Source organism: Panthera onca, chromosome D1, assembly GCF_046562875.1.
Source record: "Panthera onca isolate mPanOnc1 chromosome D1, mPanOnc1 haplotype 2, whole genome shotgun sequence".
In the NCBI taxonomy this organism is placed as follows: domain Eukaryota; kingdom Metazoa; phylum Chordata; class Mammalia; order Carnivora; family Felidae; genus Panthera; species Panthera onca.
Window position 1 is genome coordinate 17,221,202 of NC_138348.1, and position 23,079 is coordinate 17,244,280.

The 23,079-nt window shown below is 50.6% G+C and overlaps 1 protein-coding gene and 1 long non-coding RNA gene across 3 annotated transcripts in view; one reads left to right on the forward strand and one right to left on the reverse strand.

Moving 5' to 3' along the window:
- Nucleotides 1–880: 880 nt before the first annotated feature.
- Nucleotides 881–2,265, forward strand: LOC132661703 (uncharacterized). Its single transcript, XR_009602376.3, has 2 exons — nucleotides 881–1,355; nucleotides 2,040–2,265. It is a non-coding gene; the product is annotated as an uncharacterized LOC132661703 (long non-coding RNA).
- The window catches only part of CRY2 (cryptochrome circadian regulator 2), a 34,019-nt gene continuing 13,103 nt past the window's right edge, over nucleotides 2,164–23,079 (reverse strand). The window contains exons 5-12 of one of the 2 annotated variants that reach the window (XM_060606503.3): nucleotides 22,766–22,854; nucleotides 17,835–17,975; nucleotides 16,345–16,656; nucleotides 15,949–16,100; nucleotides 15,624–15,826; nucleotides 15,197–15,289; nucleotides 13,844–13,985; nucleotides 2,164–4,434 (exon numbers count right to left, since the gene is read on the reverse strand). In XM_060606503.3, coding sequence (XP_060462486.2) covers nucleotides 13,846–13,985; nucleotides 15,197–15,289; nucleotides 15,624–15,826; nucleotides 15,949–16,100; nucleotides 16,345–16,656; nucleotides 17,835–17,975; nucleotides 22,766–22,854 — 1,130 coding nt within the window. In that variant the 3' untranslated portion in view covers nucleotides 2,164–4,434; nucleotides 13,844–13,845. Of the gene's footprint in view, nucleotides 4,435–13,119; nucleotides 13,543–13,843; nucleotides 13,986–15,196; nucleotides 15,290–15,623; nucleotides 15,827–15,948; nucleotides 16,101–16,344; nucleotides 16,657–17,834; nucleotides 17,976–22,765; nucleotides 22,855–23,079 lie in introns of those variants that run through there. The other variant, XM_060606504.3, reaches the window with a different exon arrangement.

The following is a 23,079-nucleotide window of genomic DNA, read 5'->3' on the forward strand; positions in this document are numbered from 1 at the left end:
TGGAGTCAGATGGCGTGAAATCACAGCCTGGCTTCCTAAGTGAATAGGTGGTGTGGCCTTGCATCAGTGCTTTTACAGTCCTAAGTTTGGTTTTCTCATCTGTGAAATGGGGACAATAATGGCCCCTCTCATGGTTGTTGTGAGGATGAAAAGTAATACAAATATGTTGTCACCAGAGGCAGGGAACACCCCACCTCCTCACTAGGATCCGGGTCTTACCCAACCCTGTCCCCTTACCTCTCATGGACTCTCCCTAGAGGGTCTTCTCTCCAAAGATTGACCCAAGCCCCACCTTTAGCCCCAAACAGCTATTAATGGTGAACTGAACCTTTCCTCCTGGTTTTTCTGTTTCTCCTCCCTCACATCGGGACTTTCTCAGATTTCTCTCCTTCTCACTTGTCATCCCAATTTCATTTCCTGCAGAACACCTCTCTCTTGCACGCCATAGCTGGCTTCTCACATTCTTTAATTTTTTTTTTTTTTAAAGCAGGCTTGCCCAGCGTGGAGCTCAATGCAGGGTTTGAACTCATGACCCTTGGATCAAGATCTGAACTGAGATCAATAGTCAAAACACTCAACTGACTGAGCCATTCAGGCACCCCTGGTTTCTCACATTCTAAGACTAGGAGCTGGCCTTTCCTCCTGCTGCCATAATTGACTTCTTGGGATTCTTCTAATGGTTCCTCTGTTCCCTCCAGCACCTCTACCCCTGCTAACTTCGGGCCATGGCTCCCTCCCGGTCTCTCCCCTAAGAAGTCTAAGCCTGTGAGTTATTTTACAGAGCATGGACTGCTGGACACTCAAACTGCTGGCCAAGCCTAGGGCCCCAGCTTTGGTAGGTCACAGAGCCTCTGACCAAACCTCACTGGTTTCTCTGGTCTCCTGAGAACTGCAGAGGTCCTGTCCTCTACCCCTGTCCTTACCTCTCTTAGAAAAAGGGGCAAACTATTTCACAACTTGTGGGATCCTATTTGCAAATCTGGACAGCCAACTGGTCAAATTAGCCCCTTTTCCTTTAATGTAGCTCCCAGAAAGCTCTGCAGAAACAACTCCCCCTCCAGCACCGAGAACATGCCGTTACCGAGTGCCAAAGGTCTTTTCCCTGCCTGTGGGCCTAGAGGAGTGGCCACTTTACCTTTTCTGCTATCTTAGCTCAGCCTCCTTTCATAGGACCAAACAGCAACCACCTGCTGCTCAGATGCCTGGCTTTTGCTCCCAGGAAAGCAGTCATGTCATAATGGCTAATAATTGTTGCTTAAGAGTGTGTGCTTGCCTCAACTAAGAGCCTCCTCAGGTCAGGAGTGTGCATGTGTGAGACAATTCCATCTTCCAGAATCTTTTGCTCAAGAACAAAGGTATCTTAGCTCCTGAGGCCAAGCCAGAGACACATTAGAGAGAAGCCAGGAGACGGGAGAGAGGGAGGGACAGGTCCAGGTCTTGGTGGGAAGGAGTTTCAAAGCAGAGTTAAGAATGAGATGAAACCCAGGGCCAAGTTTCTCCCCTTTTCCACTTTCTCACTCTGTGCGGGACAGCTTGTGTATTCTTGGGCCCTGCCTGAGCCCCTGCCCACGAGAAGCTGGTGTGTGGTGTGGGCTAACAAAACTCTTCCAGTGATCCAAGGCTAGAAGTCATCATAGGAAAGCCCACACACTGCAGAGAGGGGCCACTCTCTGGCCAGATGGCATGAGGCAAAAAAGCCGGGCAGATGCTGATCACCTGGTTAGAGTCAGAGTTCTCGCTGCCTGCGTCCCCTTCACACCACACAGTGCTTAAGTGGCTGAGTCAAGATAAAGGATGGACTGAGGACCTGGAGAGAGCCCTGCCTGGACGGACTGATCCTCAGCCCTGGGGGGTTTAGGTGGGCCAAGAGGCTGAGTCACTGCAAGATAGAATCCTGGGCCTGGAGTGCTCTGTACCCTTCTAGGTGACTGACCCCCCAACTTGGCCAAGCTGTGAAACTGCCACTAGTCTGCTCTGGCCACTCACCTAGGGACCTCCCACTTCCTCCATCTCTACCCATCCCTCTCCCTCTTGCCAAGTCTCAGGCAGGGTGAGAAGCTCCTGGTTCCAGCACAACCAAGATGGTCTGGCCTAAGGCTTCATTCAGGCTCAGCCTCAGATTCCTGGTTACCGGACCTCCCACAAGATTGACAACAACACAGCTTTGCTCAGACAGTATCAGACATTTATGAAACAAGTGAATATTCACAAAATGTGGGAGAAACACACCTTCTCAGTAAGAATAAAATCTCTGTATAAAGTGCATTTTGCCTGCGACCATCTCTCCCCCACGCTGGCCCTTGGATCGGGATTTGGGGCAATACGCTGTGGCAGCCCTGCGAACACCTAGGCCAGAAGAGGGAAGGCATGAAGCCATCTCGGAGCTCGGGGCCACCAGACGCACCCTCTCCTCACCCTGACCCTCCCAGCTCCAGGAGTGAACCACTCTATTCCACTGGGGATGGGCCAGCTTGCCAGGGATGGTGAAGTAGGGGGAAGAGAGCCATCATCTAACAGGCAGGAAAAGGGAATCATCCTCATATTTGAATGTGCTGCTAAATAAATACTGACTCCGGCCTTCTCAAGTTCTCAAAACAGCCTTCCAAGGCTCGCTCTACTCCCCTTCTGACAACAACCCCGAATTCTTTTTCCTCCTGGTTGGGGCTGGGGAACAGAGAAGACCCCAACCCAATGCTGTGAATATACACCATCACCTGTGCCTTGCTTCCCCCACAGGATTACGGGACATTTGTAGTGAGGGTGACAGACATACAACAGTTGGACTCTAAAGGCAGCTCTCTGGCTGAGAAAACCTGAGGACATCTCAGGAAGAAGCCTGTCGATGTGCCGGACAGCTGTAGGAGACAGAAGCCTGACTCCAGGGTTCTGGTCCGAGGACAGAGGAGGACAGTGAGGGACAGGGCTAGGGCCAAGGGAGTTAACAGCTATGAGGCTAGGAAAGGTCACAGGGGAGGTAGAGAGGAAAAGGCCCAGAGGCCAGCCTAATGATACAGGTGAGGACACAAATCCATAGAGGAATTAGCCTCTCAGTTACACACGCACCTGTACACACACACACACACACACACACACACACACACGCACGCGCACACACACACACACTCACTTTGTGGCTCAAGTGCAGGCCACAGGGTGGAAGGAAGACTTGCTCTAGCTGACCACACAGTCCTTTTCATTATGTCTTTCTCCACAGGCCTTCAACAGTGGGAGGGTTGAGGTGGGAGGCCAGGCCACTTCTGGAATGCAAGGCCTTGGCTTCTCGGGGTCAAACCTCCCACCTGCTGCTTCTGGAAGGGTTGGTGTGCTGGGTGGGGTCTCTACCTGGACATTTCCCAACTGTCCCTGGCAGTTCCCACCTGAGTCTACCTGCCGGGGTCCTTGGCATCCAGCTACTGCGAGAGCTGACACAGCACTTGGATGCTGACCAGCCCCAGGCAGGCCCCAGAAGCCTACAGACCACAGGATAGAATGGCTTTCCTGGCTGTCAGCTGACCTCAGGCAGCACTGTGGTACAGCCAGGGGAGCCAGGGGGCCTTCTATCACCAGGAACCTGGCTTCCTCCTGGTGGAGGCGCTGACTCCACAGTCAGCACTCGGGCTGGCTCTCAGCTTCTGAGGAAGGAAGAGTAAAAGCTGGGATTCCGTTCCGAACCTTAGGTTTTCAGCCCCAGAAAGGCAGATGCTCTTTTTAGGCTACCGTCTCCAGTACTATGTATATGGCACATCAGTCAGGTGGCTGGTTGTACCTCCCCATGGTGACCTCAAGTTTTCAGATCTGTTTACAGCCTCATGCTCAGTCCCAGATGCCCAAGGAGGGGTCTCGAGGAGCCAGTGGCAGGAAATCTTAAAATAAGAAAGAAGCCGGGCCAGGTGACTGTGTCTGGACAGCATCTGTCCCCTCCAGCCTGCCCAGCCTCCAGGGTCATAAAGCAGGAACTCAGCAGGGCTGCTTCTAGGATCCCAGGCTCTGGACCAGAGCCAGCCATGTTGCCCTCCCGCTCGCTCCTCAGTCTGATGTGACGAGAGAGGGAGGGAGGGCTCAGGGTCGGGGTGGGGGCAGAGGCCAGGATCCCAGCTAGGGTCCTTCTACTCTTCTATTCAGACAAGGGAGCTGGCTCACAGGGACAGGTTTGGCTGAAAGTCACTGCCATGACCTCTAGCCTGGTGTCTGGAGGCTGAGGTGAAGCTGCTATATGTATTCCTCCAGCCCCAGCAGCGTTCGGAATCACAAGAGTGTAAACAGAGGCATGCACACGCAAACAGGCACACCACTCCATCCTCCGCGCACGCGTACACACATGCACACTCGCTCTCTCAATCTCTGTCGGTGATCAGCTTTTCTGCAGGTCGCGCTCTGCTGCCACGGTGGCTGCTCGGGCACCCAGGCTTCGCTCGTGGAGCTACAGCGCTGCAGCTGAAAGAGAAAAACAAATGCAAAAAGGAGCATTCAGGAGGCCGCTTAGTTGCCCAGGGACACAAACTCCTCTGTCTGCTTCTCGGGGGACACTCAGGCTGGGAACTGAGAAGAGCCTAGAGTGAACTGCACAGGCCTGGGGACGAGGCTGTTGCTGGGATGCCACCGGGTGCCTGAACACTGCCCCTCTGAGGTGATGACACAGAACCAGCTATCCCCTGTAGACCCTCTGGGCCTCCTTGGCTCAGGGCAGGAAAGGAGGAGGAGAAGGCTCTATGAGACTCAACCGAGGCCTTGGATGACACTTGCTCTGATAGGACAAGGGCAGTTTTCACAGCAAGGCACAATGGCTGCTGCCAGAGATATTCAGAAAAATATGGCTGGAAGAGAAGCCAGCTGGGACCAGTAATTTGAAGATGAAGACAAAGACTGAGTTTAGAATCAGCCAGTGAACAAATTTCCACATATAGATAAAAGAACCCTGGCGAAGTGCTAGAAGATGGGGGGGGGGGGGGTGGAGACACCAGGAAGAATCATTTTAAATATTTATGACATTCTGAATCTGGGGCAGAGAGAAGAAACGGACTCATGTCTGCTAACAGAGGACAGGGTAAGCCTGTCTTAGTGCTGGGCTGCCTATTTGAATGGGTCCAGTGAACCTGAGAGTGCACAGAGACATGCAGGGTTCCATTAAGAGTTTGTACAGTTTCGGGGAGCCTGGGTGGGTTGAGCATCCAACTTTGGCTCAGGCCATGATCTCACAGTTTGTGAGTTCAAGCCCCACATTGGGCTCTGTGCCGTCAGGGCCGAAGTCGGACGCTCAACCAACTGAGCCACCCAGGCTCCCCGTGATCCTGTTAATCCTGAAGACATGGCCTCCAGTTTTACAAATGAGAAAACAGAAGGTAGACAGGATAAGTTGCCTAGGACGATAGCATCAAAAGGGGCAGGGCCAAACCATGAAACCCAGGTCTGATGCCGACACCTGTATTTTTGCCATTAAGTAATCTCTATGTTCTAGTATTGCTCATCAAGACTTTTAGGGACTATAAAAAGAAATTCAACATGGGAGCATGGAAACTAATATGCATCCAAGCAATATAAATGGAAGTTTAGAATTTAACGGAACAGGGAAAATGCTCTGAAGAGTCAAAGATTCAGAATCAGTCTTCTGACACATGCAACTCTTTTAAGACAAATGTTAAATCTGAAGATTTTATCCAGATGATGATACGTTATCCAGAAGCTGGGTGAAATAAAGAGCAAATGTAAGAGTGATACCTGAATGAGTCAGTACTGAGTACCCCACTCTTTTTTTAAGTTTTACTTACTTATTTTTGAGAGAGAGAGAGAGAGAGAGAGAGAGAGAGAGAGAGAGAGAGAGAGAACGAGTGCATGAGTGTAAGCAGGGGAGGGGCAGAGAGAGGGAGGGAGAGAGAATCCCAAGCAGGCTCTGTGCTGTCAGCACAGGAGCCCGATGTGGGGCTCGATCTCACGAACTGTGAGATCATGACTTGAGCTGAAATCAAGAGTCAGACACCTAACTGACTGAGCCACCCAGATGGTCTGAGTACCTCATTCTTTAAAATATACATTATTTTCAATAATTTTTCCTTTAAGCTTGTACCAAAATGACCTAGCCATATTTTTCCTAAAAATAAATGTATTTGTTTCTGAAGTATACATGTTTATTGAAACATGCTGTGATATATATTTTACACTCAGGTCTCTCTGTGGCCCCTGTTAAGCCAGAGATCTTCTGAAACTGAAAAACTCGGGATTTTTCCTGAATGGAATGGAGAGTGTACCATACAGGTCCTCTTACCCAATACCTCTTTTTATCTTGTTTTCTCCACCTTTAAGGGATGGGGGAGGATAAAGAGTGCATGAAGATTCCTTAGAATATGGGCTCTAACTCTGGGGTTCTTGGCCCCTTTGTGGTCCAAGGATAGGATTAAGGGGCAGTCCATGAGGACCCTGAAGTTCTGTGCACATTGTTCTGTGTGTATGAATAGCTACAACTTTCTGGGAAGGATCGATCCTTTTTTTTTTGTTTGTTTTAATTTTTAAATGTTTTTATTGTATTTGGCAGAGAGAGAGGGAGACAGAGTGCGAGTGGGGGAGGGACAGAGAGAGAGGGAGAAACAGACTCTGAAGCAGGCTCTAGGCTCCAAGCTGTCAGCACAGAGTCCAACGCGGGGTTCGAACTCACGGACCATGAGATCATGACCTGAGCTGAAGTCAGACACTTTACTGACTGAGCCACGCAGGTGCCCCTGGGGAGTATCCATCCTTTATCAGACTCTCCAAAGCATGGGTAACCCAAAAAAGGGTTTACGAACCAATGCCTATATATGGTTGGAAAAAAAAAAACATTTTTATTAAATTAATTTCACTTTTTCTTTTTACTTTTTAATGTGGTTACTAGAAACTTAAAATTATACTTGTGGCATGCATTGTATATCTGACAGGACTGTTCTAGAGTTTGAAGCAATGAAATCTTTGTAACGGGGAGAGAGAAACCCCCCTCTTTTCCAGATTCTCTGATGGAACACTAGGCAGTGTAATTGTGTAAGCAAATTGCTTAATTGTAACCAGTGATCGTCACAGCTTCTGGCAAACTTGTCTCTAAGTACTTATGATTGTTGCTTATAGAGGTCGGGCTTAGCAATAGAAGATGAGTGAGTGCCTTAGAGGATTTGGGGTATGTATTAAGGGACTAAGGATTTCCAGGCTCCCTCTCCATCTTGACCATACAGGGAGGAGACATGCCCTTATTTCAATGGGCAATGGCACTCCATAGCGGTTGTCCAGGGTCTATGGGGCCTTTATGGAAGAGTAGACAAGAGCCCTGCCTTCACTCCTGAGATCACCTGAATAATGAATGGATCCATGTACTTGCTAACAGCATTGACTTGCTTTTGGTTAAAAAAGCCCTTTTCAGGTGCCTGGGTGGCTCAGTTGGTTAAGTGTTGATTCTTTAAAAAGAATTTTTTTTAAACATTTATTTATTTTTAAAAGAGAGAGAGAGAGACAGAGGCAGAGTGTGAGTGGAAGAGGGGCAGAGAGAGAGGGAGACACAGAATCAGAAGCAGGCTCCAGGCTCCAAGCTGTCAGCACAGAGTCCGACGTGGGGCTTGAACCCATGAACTGTGAGATCATGACCTGAGCCGAAGTTGGATGCTTAACTGACTGAGCCACCCAGGCACCCCCAAGTGTCTGACTCTTGATTTCGGCTCAGGTCATGATGTCATAGTTCGTGAGTTCAAGACCAGTCTGCTTGGGATTCTCTCTTCCCCGCTCTCTCTGCCCCTCCCTTGCTTATACTCTCTCTCTCTTAAAATAAATAAATCAAACTTTAAAAAAAAATGCACTTTTCAGTGACAGGTTTAATTCAAATGCTTAAACTGTCTTTTCATTGCAAAGTATCAAAATCCTTTCTCTCTCTTTTTTTTAGCTGCTTATCTTATGTTTTCTCAGGGGATGGCCTAAGACTTCCCAAGTCACCATATGTATAGAAAAAATTATTTTGGAATTAATGTGACTTTGCAAGTATCTTTAATCAAATTTATAAGATTATTTTCTAATATGCTTTGCCTGTCAACCTTCTTAATGATTGTTTTACGCCCCACAGCGACAATGACCCATCATACAATCTGTGGATGGCATTCATTGAATTAGAATTAGGCTTATAATAAATCTCACATAAAGTACAGTAATCAAGAGGATATGTTATTTAATGTGCAACATTTCCTGTCTGCATCTGGTGCACACTGGCAGTGAGTGGGTATTCCAGTCTGCTGTGACAGCATAAGATATGTCCTGTTGCCTGCACATCTAAAATCTGAGCAATGTATTTGTCAGCTCCTCAATTATTCTGCATCACAATTAAACATTTTCCAAAGGAAAGCAACAATACAAAGAACCAATGCCTAGAATATAAGCAGTCAGGTGGCTATAATGCTAGCACTTCAGACCTATGTAGACTTGGGCGTGACTTCGCTATGGGGCAGGCTCAGGAAGGGAGATGGCAGTGTGTGGGCCTCAGATAAGCCCCTGTGACCCAAGTCCCTCTGTGATGGGTTCAAAAACACAAATACAGAAAACCAAGGTTTGGAAGAACCGGGATGTGCTTGTCCACGAAATCAGTCAAAGGCCTGGTCAACTAGTTACTCAAGCTCCTTGATCAGCAGGTAACTAGGTAGTTCCTGTGCTCTTGTTCTCAAGCCAGGGCATAAGTCTGCAGAAAAAAACGTGGGCTGGGGAAATCAAAGGAGGCCCTGCAAGAAAATGACGACTGCAGCATTAAAAGAAAGGGAAGAACAGGTAGGGGGAGGCACCAAGGGAAAAATCAACTCATAAAACATGCACTGAAAAATCAATCTCTCAATTGTCCAACTCTTTCAACCTGTCATTAAATGTAAGAAACACAGAAGCAGCAGCTGAACACAAAGTAAGTTAATGACTGCCTCCCTCAGTGTACCCGCTGTTCGAATTACCCCCAGGCTACCTGTGAGCCAGATGCTAACAAGAAATCCAAGTCTGTGAGTCTACCCTTCCCCTGACCCCAGCCCAGAAGGGGCGTGTGGATGATGTGCACGCAGAAGCTTACATCAGCAGAGGATACCCCAACAGCTCAAGGTTGGCGGAAACTTTGGAGCCTGCAACCAGGTCTCGGTGCCCAGGAGCTTGAAAGGGGCAGAGGGTTTGCCACCAGCTCGCAAGTTAGGAAGAAGGAGGAACAGAGGCGCAGCCGGGCTTGGATGGGCTGAGATGGGCTACAAAGCAGGGCTCTCAGCTCCGGCTCATGTCTCATGTCAGTGACACCCTTTCCCTTCCTGCACCGTACAAATCCTACAGCAAGGGGAGGGGATGTCAGCCAGCCAACAGCTACTTGGTTGGGAAAGTGCAAAGGGACACTGAGTCCCAGCTTCTCGTTTCCAGGTCAGGAAGTGAGAAGTGGAGAGGTGAGGCAACTCGGGTGAAGGCTCCCAGGCAGTGAGTGCAGGATGGCAACGCAGACACTGGTCTGAGCGTAAGACCAGAGTACCACTGTCTCCACATCTACTGTGTAGCATTTTAGGTCACCCGCTGCCTTTCCCATACGTTGTTTCACATGAGGGACACACAAGAGAAGTGCCAAAACGACAAGGAAGAGATTCCAGACGTCAGGTTTTCTGCAGTGAAGCCCCAGGGCTAACCAAGCTTGGTGACCTGTGGGCAGGGGAGGGGAAGAGGTGACCCTTGGCCAGGAGACTTCTGTATTCAATTGGGGCTTCTCTCAACAACCACTGTGTGCCAGCCGATGGGCAAATGGATCATGTGCGCTGCTCCCCCATGACAAAGCAATTGGACCAATGAGAAAAATCTGTACACAATTCGAGGCTAATGGAATCCTGAGCAGTCAGCAGCTTTAGGGATTATAGGGAAGCCTCTGAAATGATAGCTATTTGGAGACTGGCTTATTTTTCAGTTTAGTGAACATTGTACAATACCACCAAATGCAGAACAGACACTGGTGTGGGTTTTAGGTAAGCATGAAACCTACTGATATCAAGGCATGTTTTACACTGTAAATTGTCGTCTGTCCTGTGAACTGCCATAGCTCTGAGGCATTAGAAATAATGGAATCACAAAGCCACAGAGCTCAGAGCTAAATGGGGCCTCAGAAGATTCGGGATGGAGCCTTCAGGCTGGTGAAGAATGATTAGTCACACCTTACAGATGCAGTCTCAGAAAGGCCAGGTATCCTGCCCCAAGTCACACAACTAATGCTGACCAAGAGAAGAGGGGAGAAGGGTAAGTCTCCTGCTTCTCAGTGTCCCGTGTCAACTCTGGCCACGTGGCCACAGCTCTGTGGTTCACTTAGCCCGGAGGGCTGCCTCTGGCTAAAGTAACAATAACACAATTCAAGACACCCTGAGAAGCATGTACAAGATGGTAATGTGATTTCATCTCCATGGTGCATTTGACCTTGTTCAAAGGCTTTTTTGCACATATGGGTTTTCATTTTCTTTCCCTAACGTGTGCTCGATTGGCAGGGCAGGTGACAAGATGCTATTATCACTGTTTTACAGATAAGGATGCTGAATGTCTTGGGGGCCAGGCACTACCACCAGCATCCAGTGAAACCCAAGTATACTCTCTTCTCTCAGGGTTTTCAAAGAACACGTGCATTCTTCCCCAGTCTGTCTTGTCCTCTGACCTCCTAGCCCCCCCACTTCCAAGCAATTAGCCATGATTAAGGGCATAGTAAATCTTGAGAATCAGTCCTTAAGATCCCAGTTGGCCAACGGATAATCTCCTGGGTGGCCAGGCCAGAGACAGGCTGACGTCCGCACCCTTGTAATGTTTTTACTTGGAGTCACTGCTATCGCGTCTCAGCTGGCTCCCCCACTGCCACCGTTTCCTCTGCAGACCCCAGCCCAATGCCTTCCAAAAACGCCTGTTTGATCAGTTCACTCTCCTGTTCCAAAATGCTCCTTAGTGTCCAGAGTACAAGGACTCACCTGCCTGACATTTAAGACCCTGCAGGCTCCAACCCAACAGTAGCCTTATGTTCTTCTAAAATAATAGTGATGATATCTATAATAATAGCTACCATTTACTGGATACTTACGAGCCAGGCATTGGGCTAACTGCCTTGCCTATTACCTAGACGCTGTTAGCTGCCTACCAGTACCCACACTTCCTAGCTACCAAAACCCTGATTCTGTTCAGTGGGTCACGGACCGGCACAGACAGTGGCTCATGATTGGTCTAAGTCAGTGAGTCTCAAAGTACAGTCCCAGAACAGCAGCATCATCGGCTGCTGGGAACTTGTTAGAAATGCAAATTCTCGGGGCGCCTGGGTGGCTCAGTCGGTTAAGCGTCCGACTTCAGCTCAGGTCATGATCTCACAGTCTGTGGGTTCGAGCCCCACATCGGGCTCTGTGCTGACAGCTCAGAGCCTGGAGCCTGCTTTGGATTCTCTGTCTCCCTCTCTCTCTGACCCTCCCCTGCTCATGCTCTGTCTCTCTCAGTCTCAAAAATAAAAACATTAAAAAAAAAAAAAAAGAAATGCAAATTCCCAGGCCCCAACCCAGACCTACAGGATCAGAAGCTCCGGGGGTGGGGCCCAGCAATCTGTGGTTTCACAAATCCTCCAGAGGGATTCTGTTTCTCACTCAAGTTGGAAAACCAATGGTCTAAACCAATCCTGATAACCTGGATCCCTACTTCCCACACTGGAGGTGGCCTTGTGACTCAGTGTGGGCTCATGAGACCAACATGAAAAGCTGGGAGAAGGGTATTCTGGGAAAGCTTTTATTTTCTTGATGAAAAGGGAGAGAGGCATCCCCTCCCAATCTTTTTGTTTGTTTGTTCTTCTCCAATCTTAAAATTGCAACCCCCCACTGTGGGCCAACCTTTACTTTCTATCTTCTTACCAACGTTATTTTTTTCTTCATACCACTTAGAGCCTCTCGACTATATCTACTTGTTTACCGTCTGTCTCCTCCCACCAAGATGCACCCAAGAGGGAAGGGCCTTTGTCAGTCTTGTTCAGCACGTCTCAGTATCCTCATGTGCACAAAAGTGTCTGGCAAACTGCGTTCACTTGGTGTGTGTTTACTGATAAATGAGCACAGTGGTCTCTTCTTTCTTGCTTTGGATGAGAAATTGATGGCTGAGGCTGTGGCAGCCACCTTGACACCACAGAGCAAGAGAATCTCAGAGAAACTGGCTCTGACATAGTTGAGCCAACTCAAAACCAGCAAGGCGCGCATTAGGGCCTCCTGTTAGGTGAGATAAACAAACCCCTGTCTGCTCGAGCCAGAGCAGACAGCTTTCCTACTCCCAGCAGTGCCCCGCGCTCCTATCAGACACATAAATGTAACCATTTAGCCTTTGTAACAACCTACTTTATAGGTAAGGAAACTAAGTCTCATAACAGTTAACTAACTTGTACAAGATCACATAATCATTAAGCTATTTTTCTTGCCCAAAATGCCCTCCTTGTGGTCTAAATCCAACTTACCTTTTAGCCCCAAGTGTAAACTTCTGTACTGTATTCCCTGATCACTCCAGCCCACCAACCGCTGGCTTATGACAAGCATGTAGAGTCTATATCATCTGTCTAGGAATTAGGAGTTATTTGCCTTCTTTTTCTAAGCAGACTGTTAAATGCCGGTGGGTGGGCATCATCACATATCTTATATGCATATACTCCCCTACCTCACATAGCTCCTGGCAATAATTTCATGCTGAATTGGATGCCATTAGCTTACTGAGCAACCTTGATCCAGACATTTAACCTCTCTATTCTTTGATCTTCTCACCTGAAAGTCGGGAGTGACAGCCTGGCAAGGTCCAGATTTGTAAGGCAGAATGAACTTTGCTTAGTATCAAAGAGCTAAGAGATAACTAAGAGAGTAGTATCTAAGCCTGCCAGTGCTTCTGGAACAAGCCAGCACAAATCTATCAGTGACGTCTATGACCAAGAGCCTCACAGGGTAAAGGGCACAAGCATCAAACAATCGTCGTCTCACCCAGCACTCAAGCTTAGCCGCTCAAATCAGATGGCCTCACCTGGCCCTGAAATGGAAGGGCGTGGAAAAAAGAATCCATGGGCTCCATAGAGAAAAAGCATCCTCTCCAATCTAATGACGCAGACATGGCACATAAAGAACAGCCTGGGATGATGACTCAAAGAGAAGAGTAATTTATATTTCCCCAAGAAAGGCATAAAAGTCCTTTCCTGCTCTGGGGAGGGAGCCAATTTTTATTTTTTAAATGACATTCAGGGGGCTTCCAAGAAAGCTGAGTGCTGAGAGGGAAGTGCAGAGCCAAGGCCAGGAGGAAGGTGAGAACAGAGGAGTGGCTTCAAGAGGCAGAGACCATGGGCAGCCAGACTCTACTGGTCCTCAGGCAGGGCTGGGCCTGGCCAGCAGTGCCCAGCCCTCTGCTTGTCTTCTGAAGGTCAGTGCTGCCCTCCACTGGCCTGCCTACGGAACACAGCCCGTCCACGAGGGCAGAAGGTCCAGGAGCATCCTCAGATCCTGCCATGGGGCCATTTCTCCTACAGCTTCCTCTCCGGGTCTCTGCTTTCTTTTTGTGGGATTTGCCTCACTTTGATAGGTAGAAAGAGCCAAAGGGGGGGAAAAAAAAAAAAAAAAAAAGAAAGGTTTTTCCTTAGCTGGTAAAGAAAGAAAAACGCTTTACTTTTAAATTTCTTTTTAAAATTTAAGAGGTATAGAAGTCAGAATGGAAGAAATTTAGAGCTGAAATCCTAGAAAAAATCATGCAGTCGCCACCAGGTTTTCATCTGGTTTGCTGGGTTTTAGCCTTCAGCTGGCAGGGCAGTAGTTTTCCAGACCCCTGTCCACCTCTCCCACCTCCTTCCTCCAGCTGAATCTGCGCTGTCACTCACTCTCAGACGTCCCTGCTCGGCAGCTCTGGGGCGGGCAACCCTGCCACCCTCGCCCGTTTGCTGAGTTCTTCGCCCGGTGGCTCCTCGGCTGCTTCCAGCTTGCGTTTCGGGGACGCTGGGCCACTCGGTAGCGGTCTTGGGCCTGTAGAGAAGCAGGTCAAAGTGTCACAAGGACCCTGCATGGAGCCAAGAGGACCCGACACTGTGCTACGGCAGCTCTTCCAGGGGCAGGGAGCCTGCCTCAAAGCCATGCCAACGAGTTGCTCCTCAGGTCCGCCCCTCGGTCTTCTCTCAGCAGTGACCTTGCCTGGAAATGTCTAAGGAGGGCATGACCAGGCCTGCTGGAGGCAGGGCCAGCTTCTGGGCCCCAAATCCCACGGGCTCCAGGCCACAGACTGCTCTGGCGTGTCTGCTGCCCTTGCTCTGAAGGTCAGGCATTCCCTCGGAGATGCTGGATCAGCCTCCTGAAGCAGGAACAAGCAGCACCCTCATCTGTGGAGCTAGCCTGGCTTGGCAAACTAGAAAAACCCCTGGAGCTCTTGCTGGTCTCTTACTGACATTGATCCCAGAGCTGAAGGGAGGAGGTGAAGAATTCGGCAAGACTGCCTGACCTCTCTTTGCTGCCACCGCCGGACTGTGCTGCTCCCTCCTGCCTGGACCACCACGGTTGCCTCCTTTCTAGTCTCCCTGTCCTTGGGCCTGCCCGCACCGCACTGTCCCTTCCACACAGCAGGCGGAGGGAGCTTTTGAAAACACAGGTCAGGTCACACACCTTCACCCTGCTGACCACCCCTCAGTGCTTCCTAAGTGCGCTGATGACACAATCCTACTCCTCCTGGGGGGGGGGGGGAGGGGCATGTGACACCGCTCCTGCCACACCTGGTCCCCATCTCACTCTAGCTCCTCCCTCGGGGTATGCCAAGCAGCACGGGCTTCCCTTCCTCTGTGCCTCGAATGGGCTAAGCTCGTTTGTCTCTGGGTCTTTCCCTGCTATTCCCTTTGCCTGGAATGTTCTTCCCCCAGTTCTTGGAAAGCCTGGTTCTGCTTGTTACCAGGGTCCTGCTCAGAAAGGGGTTTCCTGACTAATTCTGTCTAAAGAGCCTGAAGGAATCCCCCTTCCCCAGCCCCTCTCTTACCAGGTCATTCAATTTTATTTTCCCCCAAAGCACTTGTTATCAAAAATGCTCTTACACAGTTCCTTTACTCTTTGTCTCTGCCAAGAGGAATATAAGCTCTCTATAAGGGCACAGATTCATTCCGGCCTCTGTCCTCAGTCTTCAATGACTGAACTGGTGGTAGTTCTGCAGTGTCCTCCGGGTGGACACGGGCCCCAGGAGGCCAGCTGCTACTCACCTGCACTGCTCACATTCCCAGTCTGGCTCGAGCTGGGCTCTGCCACCGGGTTGCTGAGGTCTTCCACGCAGGAAGGGACAGAAGCCAGCAGACCTGGGAGAGAGGCGGGGATACGATCAGAATGTAATCTCGCAGGACTCTAGAGGGCCACCAGGCGGTTGAAAACAAGATGCGGTGGTGGGAAAGGGGGTGCTGGGCCATGACACTGGGGCTCCATCGCTTCCCGCTGTGGCCACGACGAAGAGAGGCCCCGTCCAGCCTGGCCTACAGTGCCCTGTGCCCTGGGAAGTCAAGTCAACTTAACAGCTCAAAAGAGAGCACTCAGTCTCCCTTTGCAAGTATCTGGAAATCCCCTCTGAGCCCGCAGGTAGGTGCTGTCCTGCCCCTAGTGAGCTAGGGGATGGTGGTGGGAGTAGCGGCTCCTTACAGAGTCCCCGGTAGCGGGAGAGCTGCTGATAAATCTGCTTCATTCGCTCAATGTTGAGCCGGCTGGTCTCAGCATGGTTGACAATGGGCCGGGGATAGTCCACACCAATGATGCATTTGGCTGCCTTCTGAATGGACTCTGGGGCATTCCAGGGCTCATAGATGTATCGAGAGGGGAATCCTTTCAATATGGGCAGGTATCGCCTGAAACACATACGTCGGACAACCGGTCAGCACACTGGCACTCTCCTTCAAAGGGCCAAGGCTGTCTCATCCTAGGAGCAGGCCACAGCAGCCAGAGCAGAGAGCCTGGACCGCATCCTCACCTGATGTAGTCTCCACTGGGGTCCGTGCGGCGGCCAAAGCCTACAGGGCAGTAGCAGTGAAAGAACTGTTGGAAGAAAGCACTGCAGGACAGCCACATCCAGCTGCCCGCGTTCACACTGAAATCTGCATCCAGGAGCAGCTCATCAAATACCTAGATGGGGACAGTGTGGGACAATCAGCCACCTTGAGGACCTCCTGCCATGATTCTCCCCAAGTTACCACACATCTCCCCATGGAGGAGAGCCAAAGCCCTTCTGCGGAGGGCAAACCAGAGAGGATTTGGAGGGGATGCCCAGGATCCGGGGATCCTACCCCATGCCCCAGCCCAGAAGAGGGCTGCCCCTGCTGGGCCTGACAAGAAGGAACAGGCCAGCTTCCCCCGAGAGAGCACTCACCCGGACCCCGCTCTCCCAGCTGACCCAGAGGTCTCCGCGGGTGAGGAAGCAGGCCACAGCGTGCCGGGCCAGATGGTGGATCCAGCCCTCCTGCCTCAGCTGGGTCATGATGGCGTCAATCCAAGGGAAGCCTGTCTTGCCCTCGGCCCACTTGGCCAGGGCCTCAGGGTTGCGGTCCCAGGGGATCTGGATGCAGATGGGGTTCCCCTCCATGCGGTCAAACCTGGGGTTGTTGGTGGCTGCCGTGTAGAAGAACTCTCGCCACAGGAGTTGCCCAAACAGGGAGAGGGGGGGCGTGCTGTTCCGCTTCACCTGGGGTTGGGGGTAGCATGTGGATGCAAATACCCACCCGGCTCTCAGCACCATGTCGCTCAGGCCTCCCCCACAAGGGAATCTGGAGCTGCCACGAACATGGTGGCTCCAAACCCCGTAGACGTGTGGCGGGACTGTGCCTTAGCAGTGGTCCAGCGTGCCCACAGGCTGAAAGCCCAGGCCCTGGCTGTGCCGCTGCTCTGCGCGGTGACGATGGCTGCAGAGTCAGGCAGTGGGGAGGGGTATTGCCACAGGGCTCTGCACCGGGAACCAAATTCCCCAGGCCTGGGCCATGATCCTCATCCTCAGGGGTCCCTGTTTGGTTCCACTTTCTAGAGTCAAAGGGAGTTTTCCTATCAGCACACATAAAAAATGCTCCATCTAGATGTTGGTTAAACAAGTTACACACACTGGCCTGGATCTGGGGATGTGAGGGAATGAAAAGATCAGACCTCCCAGCAAATAGTGACCTTCCTGAAATCACAAGATTCCAAACTGACAAAGCCACCCCATGCCACAAAATCCCACCACTGGCAAGGACACGGAAGCAGTGTGAAAGGACAGACAGAAGGATGATCTGATGAACGCGGATAGTTGGGTGGACAGTCAAATGTATTGCCCTCTTTCCTTCTGGGCGGTGGGGGCATGACCACAGGGTCACGTGCCTACCGTCCACATGGCACAGCCCTGCACTCAGCCCTCCAGCTCATTTCCTCATTACTGGTAGGCAACGGCTGCTCGTGGACCCCCCAGCCCACCCACCGGACACAGCCCCACAGAGCGCTCCCGTGCTCTTCGGCTCAGGACTGGCTCCGGCCCTGCCCTCCCGGGCTCCCAGCCGGAGCGCCTGCCCCTGTCCACCTGCCGGCAGCAGATCTGCCACCTCAAGGGCCACACCCTGAGGTCAGCTTTTCTGCCTGACCTGTTCTACCTGGTAACACAGATTTTATTTAGATCGGCGGTCTGGGTGGCGCTGGGCTCCGCCACCTCCGGCATGTGGACTCTTCCCGACCTCCTCTGGACCGTACACAACCTGAAGCACCTCCAGCATCCACAGCCCAGTCTTCATCCCCAGGGTCAGAGGGAAGGGCCCCTTTTCAGGTGTGTGACTGGCCCGGAAGCCCTGTTCTGCTTGGCCGTGACCGGGCGCAGGGTGCACTGCCCTCCCCGCCCCTCACCTTTTTGTACAGGTCCCACAGGCGGTAGTAGAAGAGGCGGCACGAGAGGCAGCCAAAGCGCAGGTAGGGGCTGAGGCCCGTGGGGCTGGCCAGCAGGGAGTTGGCGTTCATTCGGGGTCTCTCATAGTTGGCAACCCAAGCCTGCAGTGGGAAGAGAAGGCGAAGAAAGGAAAGGCCGGGATGCTAGAGAAAAAAACCCCGAGGCGCTGGCACGGAGCGTGACTTCAGAGCCCGCTGTCATACACGTCTTCCCATCTAATCTGAACCATCCTCTGAGGCGGCATTTCTCAGCGCCTCCTTTTGGAAACGAACAACGAAGCCCAAAGGGTGATGTGCCTCTTCTGGGGTTACAGAGGCGGTAAGAGACAGGGCTGGGGGGCACTTAGCTTCTGACTCCAGACTCCACCTACATCTAGTAACTATTTTCTCTTGCTCCACTCCTAGAACCTCTTTCTCTTCTTGATGACTCTCACAAACTTCACACCCTCTTCAGACCCCCTACGCCATACTTCCCCGCCACCCTCCAGCAGACGACTTTCCTTCCCAACAATAAGGAAACGGAAGCCCTCAGGAGAAAAGCTCCTCAACCTTTAGCCACCGAATCTACAAACTCGCCTGCATCTACGCCTACCCCCTCTTGTGACCCTGCCCAAGGCCAAGGCCTCTGCCTGGCTCTGGAGCCCGCCCCTCTTCCCTCTCTTGCATGTTCCGTATCTTTCTCTCCAGTTTCTACTCCAAGAATATTGGGGAAGTCATCTCACTTTTTCGCAAACCAAAGAAAAAAAAAATGAAGGACTCCTAGTAACTTCTAGCAACCCTGCAGACCTCTACTCTTGGGTCCTCTTTCCTCTCTTCACAGCCCATTTCCCCACACCCACCTTCACTTTTCAGCCCACTCGGGTCTGGCTTCTGCCCTCACCCACTCCCACCAAGCTGCCTCCCACCAAAGTCTCTGTGGTTTCCAGGCCACTGAGTCCTGCAGGCACTTCCTGTCATAGTTTTGGACCTCTCGGCACATCTCACCCTGCTCCCGTCTCCATAACCCTCTGTTCTGTTGGCCTTTGGACTCCACACACTCCTGGCTGCCTCCCCTCCCAACCCCCTCAGTGCTGGCATCTCAGGGCTCTGTGCTGGGTCCCCTACTCAACTGTGTTCCTGGGGGAGAGCGTCCAGTCCCGTGGCTCCCAACACCACTTCTTTACGGAGGATCGGCATGTCCGTGGCTCCAGCCCAGGATGCTTAGCTGCTGCTTAGCTGGATTCCCAGATCACTCCATCCACCTCCCTGCCAGGATTTCTACTTGACTGCCCTCCAGGCCCCTGGAAGTGTAACAACTCTTTTCTTCAAACCACCCTTCCACGGGCATCCTTATCTCGGAAGATGCACCGTCATCCACCTGGGTGTCCACGCCAAGGCCTGGCCATCACCTGTGACTTCTTTGTGGCCAAGTCCTGTCAATTCTACTGTTCAAAGATTCCTCAAATCTGTCCTTTTCTTCCCATCACTCTTGCCACCAACCTGGATCAGGCTAAGATGTAGACTCGACGACTGTGACAGGCTCCCAATTGATCTCCCTGCATCTATTCTGGTCGCCCTCTAATCCCCTCTCCACACTGGGGGCAGAGTCACTGTTATTTAAGTTTTTTTTAGTCTACATACTTCCTGTCATTTCCTTCTTTCCCTTTAAGGTTCTCTGCGAAGAACCCAGGCCATTTGACTTGTACTGATTCCCCCAGTCTACATTTTGCTGATTGCACACGCACAGTATATTGCTGCAAACTGGTGGCCGGCACCAGAGACTGGGTTGGACTCAGGTTTGACTTCTTTGGCAAGACTGCGGGGGGACACAATGCCTGACTGTCTCTCTTTATGGGGTTAGTAGTCATTGATGCACAGTGAGTCATCATTGAAGGTTGCAAAATGTTCCATCATTCCTTTCTCATTTAAAAATAGGGATACTGAGGGGCACCTGGGTGGCTCAGTCGGTTAAACGTCTGATTTCGGCTCAGGTCGTGATCTCACGGTTCATGGGTTCAAGCCCTGCGTCAGGCTCTGTGCTGATGGCTCAGAGCCTGGAGCTACTTCAGATTCTGTCTCCCTCTCTCTCTGCCCCTCCCCCACTCGCACTCTATTTCTCTCTCTCAAAAATAAACATTAAATAAAATAATAAAATAAAAATAGGGATACTTTTATAAAGAGATGCTTGCCCTCATCTACTATTTTGGGGAACCAGGGATAAAGATCACACACTGTCTCCCCTTTTTGGTGACAGCACCTAGTTTCCTTGCAGTGATCCAACCTGCCCTAATCTCAGTCCAACTGGGTAAAGTGGAGCCGAGCTCACCTTCTGACTCTGGGAGTAGTTTGACAGGGAGACACCCCTTCCTCGGCCGTGGTGATTGAGTCAGGGACTGTCACACGACCCGATCCAGAATGAAATGAAAACACTCCTCGGGACTTTTCTCAGAGCTTTTAGAAAAGAGGCACACTACTTCCTCTGGTGTGCTTAGCAGACCGAAAATAAGCTTCTGGTGACCACTTTGCCACTGCTCAAGGAAAGCCTACCTCAGAGCTCAGAGATGGAGAATGTGTTCCTGGTACCATTACTTGGACACCTGGATCCACCTAAAGGCTACACCTTGGACTCCTAGTTAACTGAGTTCAAAAACTCCCTTTTTCAAAAGCCAACTTGCAAATACAAACTGATTAATAAAACTCCCTTCCTCTTTGCTCCCCTAATACTCTGAACTGCTCTTTTCCTAACCCTCAGAGTACTCTGTAATTCCTTGTTTCATGTCTATCATCTACAATAGACTAGTTCTGGAAGCGGACTCTCTGCTTGCCTCATTGGGCAGTCTTTTTAGTAGCTAGGCCATCCTGACACAAGTAGATGTTCACCTCAGATTTGGAGAACTGAAGACTGAAATAAACCTCCTGAGACAAGGTCACACTCTGCTCACAGGCACCTTCTCTTCTCCTAGAATGTAGGACACAGTGTTCCCTCTGACCACCACTGAGTCTGAAGGGTCCTGACACAAGGCCCCACGACAGACCACACCCTCCAGGGGCATGTGGAAAAGGACCCTGACTTCATGATCTAAGGGGACAGCCCTCCACAAAATGCTTTTAAGGTGATGATAATCCATGAGATCATTAAGTTAGCTCTTTATGCTTGTCAGTCTTATTCTAGTCCTGCCATCCCATTTGTGATCTCTACCACTCTGCCCCCTGAGCCCAGCCTGTGTTCTTGTGTACCCAAGGATCTTTGGGTAAAGCTCCTTATGTGGACAGGGACAGCTGGTCCTCCCCATAGCCCTTGGACATCAGTCTTATCCTTTTAAGTTGGTGGGGCTGGCTGGGGTGGCTGACGGTAACACGAAGATAGGGCCATCCCAAGGGAGGTGGGTCCTGTGGCACATTTTCACTGCTGGTGAGGCACCTCCAGGGCTGGGAAGCATTCTTCCCTTGTAGGTCTGCCTTAGTCTCCTTGTTCCATTGTTATCACCTGGCTGCTGGGCCAAATGCCCACCCATCTGAGAATACAAAAAGTTGAGAACCAGTCTATCAGTCTATAAAACAGCCGCGGTGGGCAGGAAACCAGGAGCTGACTCAATCATGAGAACCGTCTCTGCTCCTCTAGTCCTAGGGTCATGGAAGCCGTGTGACATTATTAAGGAGTGCCTTTGAGGCCTCCACCTCTTTCCTTCCCCTTGCCAATTCCCACTTTATTGGGAGGTGGACCATTTGTTCTCTGTGTCCAAAAATACAGAAATCAATGCTGAGGGGGCCCAGCAAAAGGTGAAGATGGGACACAGAAACACAAAGTAATTAATCTTCTGGACGTCACTGACCAGACACCCTCTCAGTAAGGGGAGCCTGTACAAAGATGAAAGAAAAGCAACCTAGTATAAGTTTTGGAATCACGTAGAACAAGATCTCACTCCACTACTTGTTAACTGTGTGACCTCAGGCAAGTTATCCACTCTATATCCACTCTAAACCTTAATCTCCTAATCTGTAAAATGGAGAGCTTAACACCTACCTTGCAGGGATGTTGAAAAGAAAATAGGAAATAATGCAAGCAGATACTTAACTCAGAAATACTCAGCCCAGTGACCAGCATGTGGTAAACACTCATTAAATGGTAGTCATTATTATTGTTGTTACTGCCATCAGGAAGATTTTTCTTTTTCTTTTCAAAATTTTTAAAGATTTTTATTAAAATTTTTTTTTACTGTTTATTTATTTTTGGGAGAAGGAGAGACAGAGTGCAAGCAGGGGAGAAGCAGGAAGAAAGGGAGACACAGAATCTGAAGCAGGCTCCAGGCTTCAAGCTGTCAGCGCAGAGCCTGACGCAGGGCTCAAACCCACAAAGTGCAGGGTCATGACCTGGGCCGAAGTTGGACGCTTAACCGACTGAGCCACCCAGGAGCCCTAAAGATTTTTAGTTTTTAAATTTTTAAAAAATTTATTTATTGAGAGAGAGAGAGAGAGAGAGAATGAGAGAGAGAGAGAGAGAGAGAGAGAGAGGGAGGGAGGGAGAGGGAGGGAGCGCCCATGCCCACAAGCTGGGGAGGGGCAGAGGGAGACAATCTGAAGCAGGCTCCCCACTGAGCATGGATCTTCAGACCGTGAGATCATGACCTGAGCCGAAATCAAGAGTCTGAGGCTTAACCGACTGAGCCACCCACATGCCCCTAAAGATATATACTTTTAAGTAATCTCTAGGCCCCACGGGGGGCTCAAACTCACAACCCCGAGATCACAAGTCACATGGTCCACTGACTGAGCCAGCCAGGTGCCTCGGAATATTTTTCATTTTCAACCACTCTGAGGGAAGAGGCACTAAGGGACATGAAGCTGACTCTCATATCCTCTGCTGCCTGGATCCTGGCATCTGAAGTTGTGTGTCACAGAAACGGGGGCCATACCTTCCGTTCCAAATGCTTATCCAGGCGGGCCAGAGCTTCTGTCTCTCCTCCTTGCCAAACAGCCGGGCCAAGTCCTTCAGTAGGGAACCCTACAAGAGGAGGAGCAGGTCATGGAACCAGAGGTCAGGCCGTTCCAGTGACAGCTCAACAAGTCTCGACACATTGTGTTCTTTGAACCTTGTGGGAACTGAACTATGTGTTCTAGGTGCTGCTGGCGCTGAGGTCATCCTAACATTTCAACATGTGCCAGGTCATCCTGGTTCTCTTTCCACTGTCACGTTTTTATCTCCTTTCCCTTGCCTTCCCTATCCCGG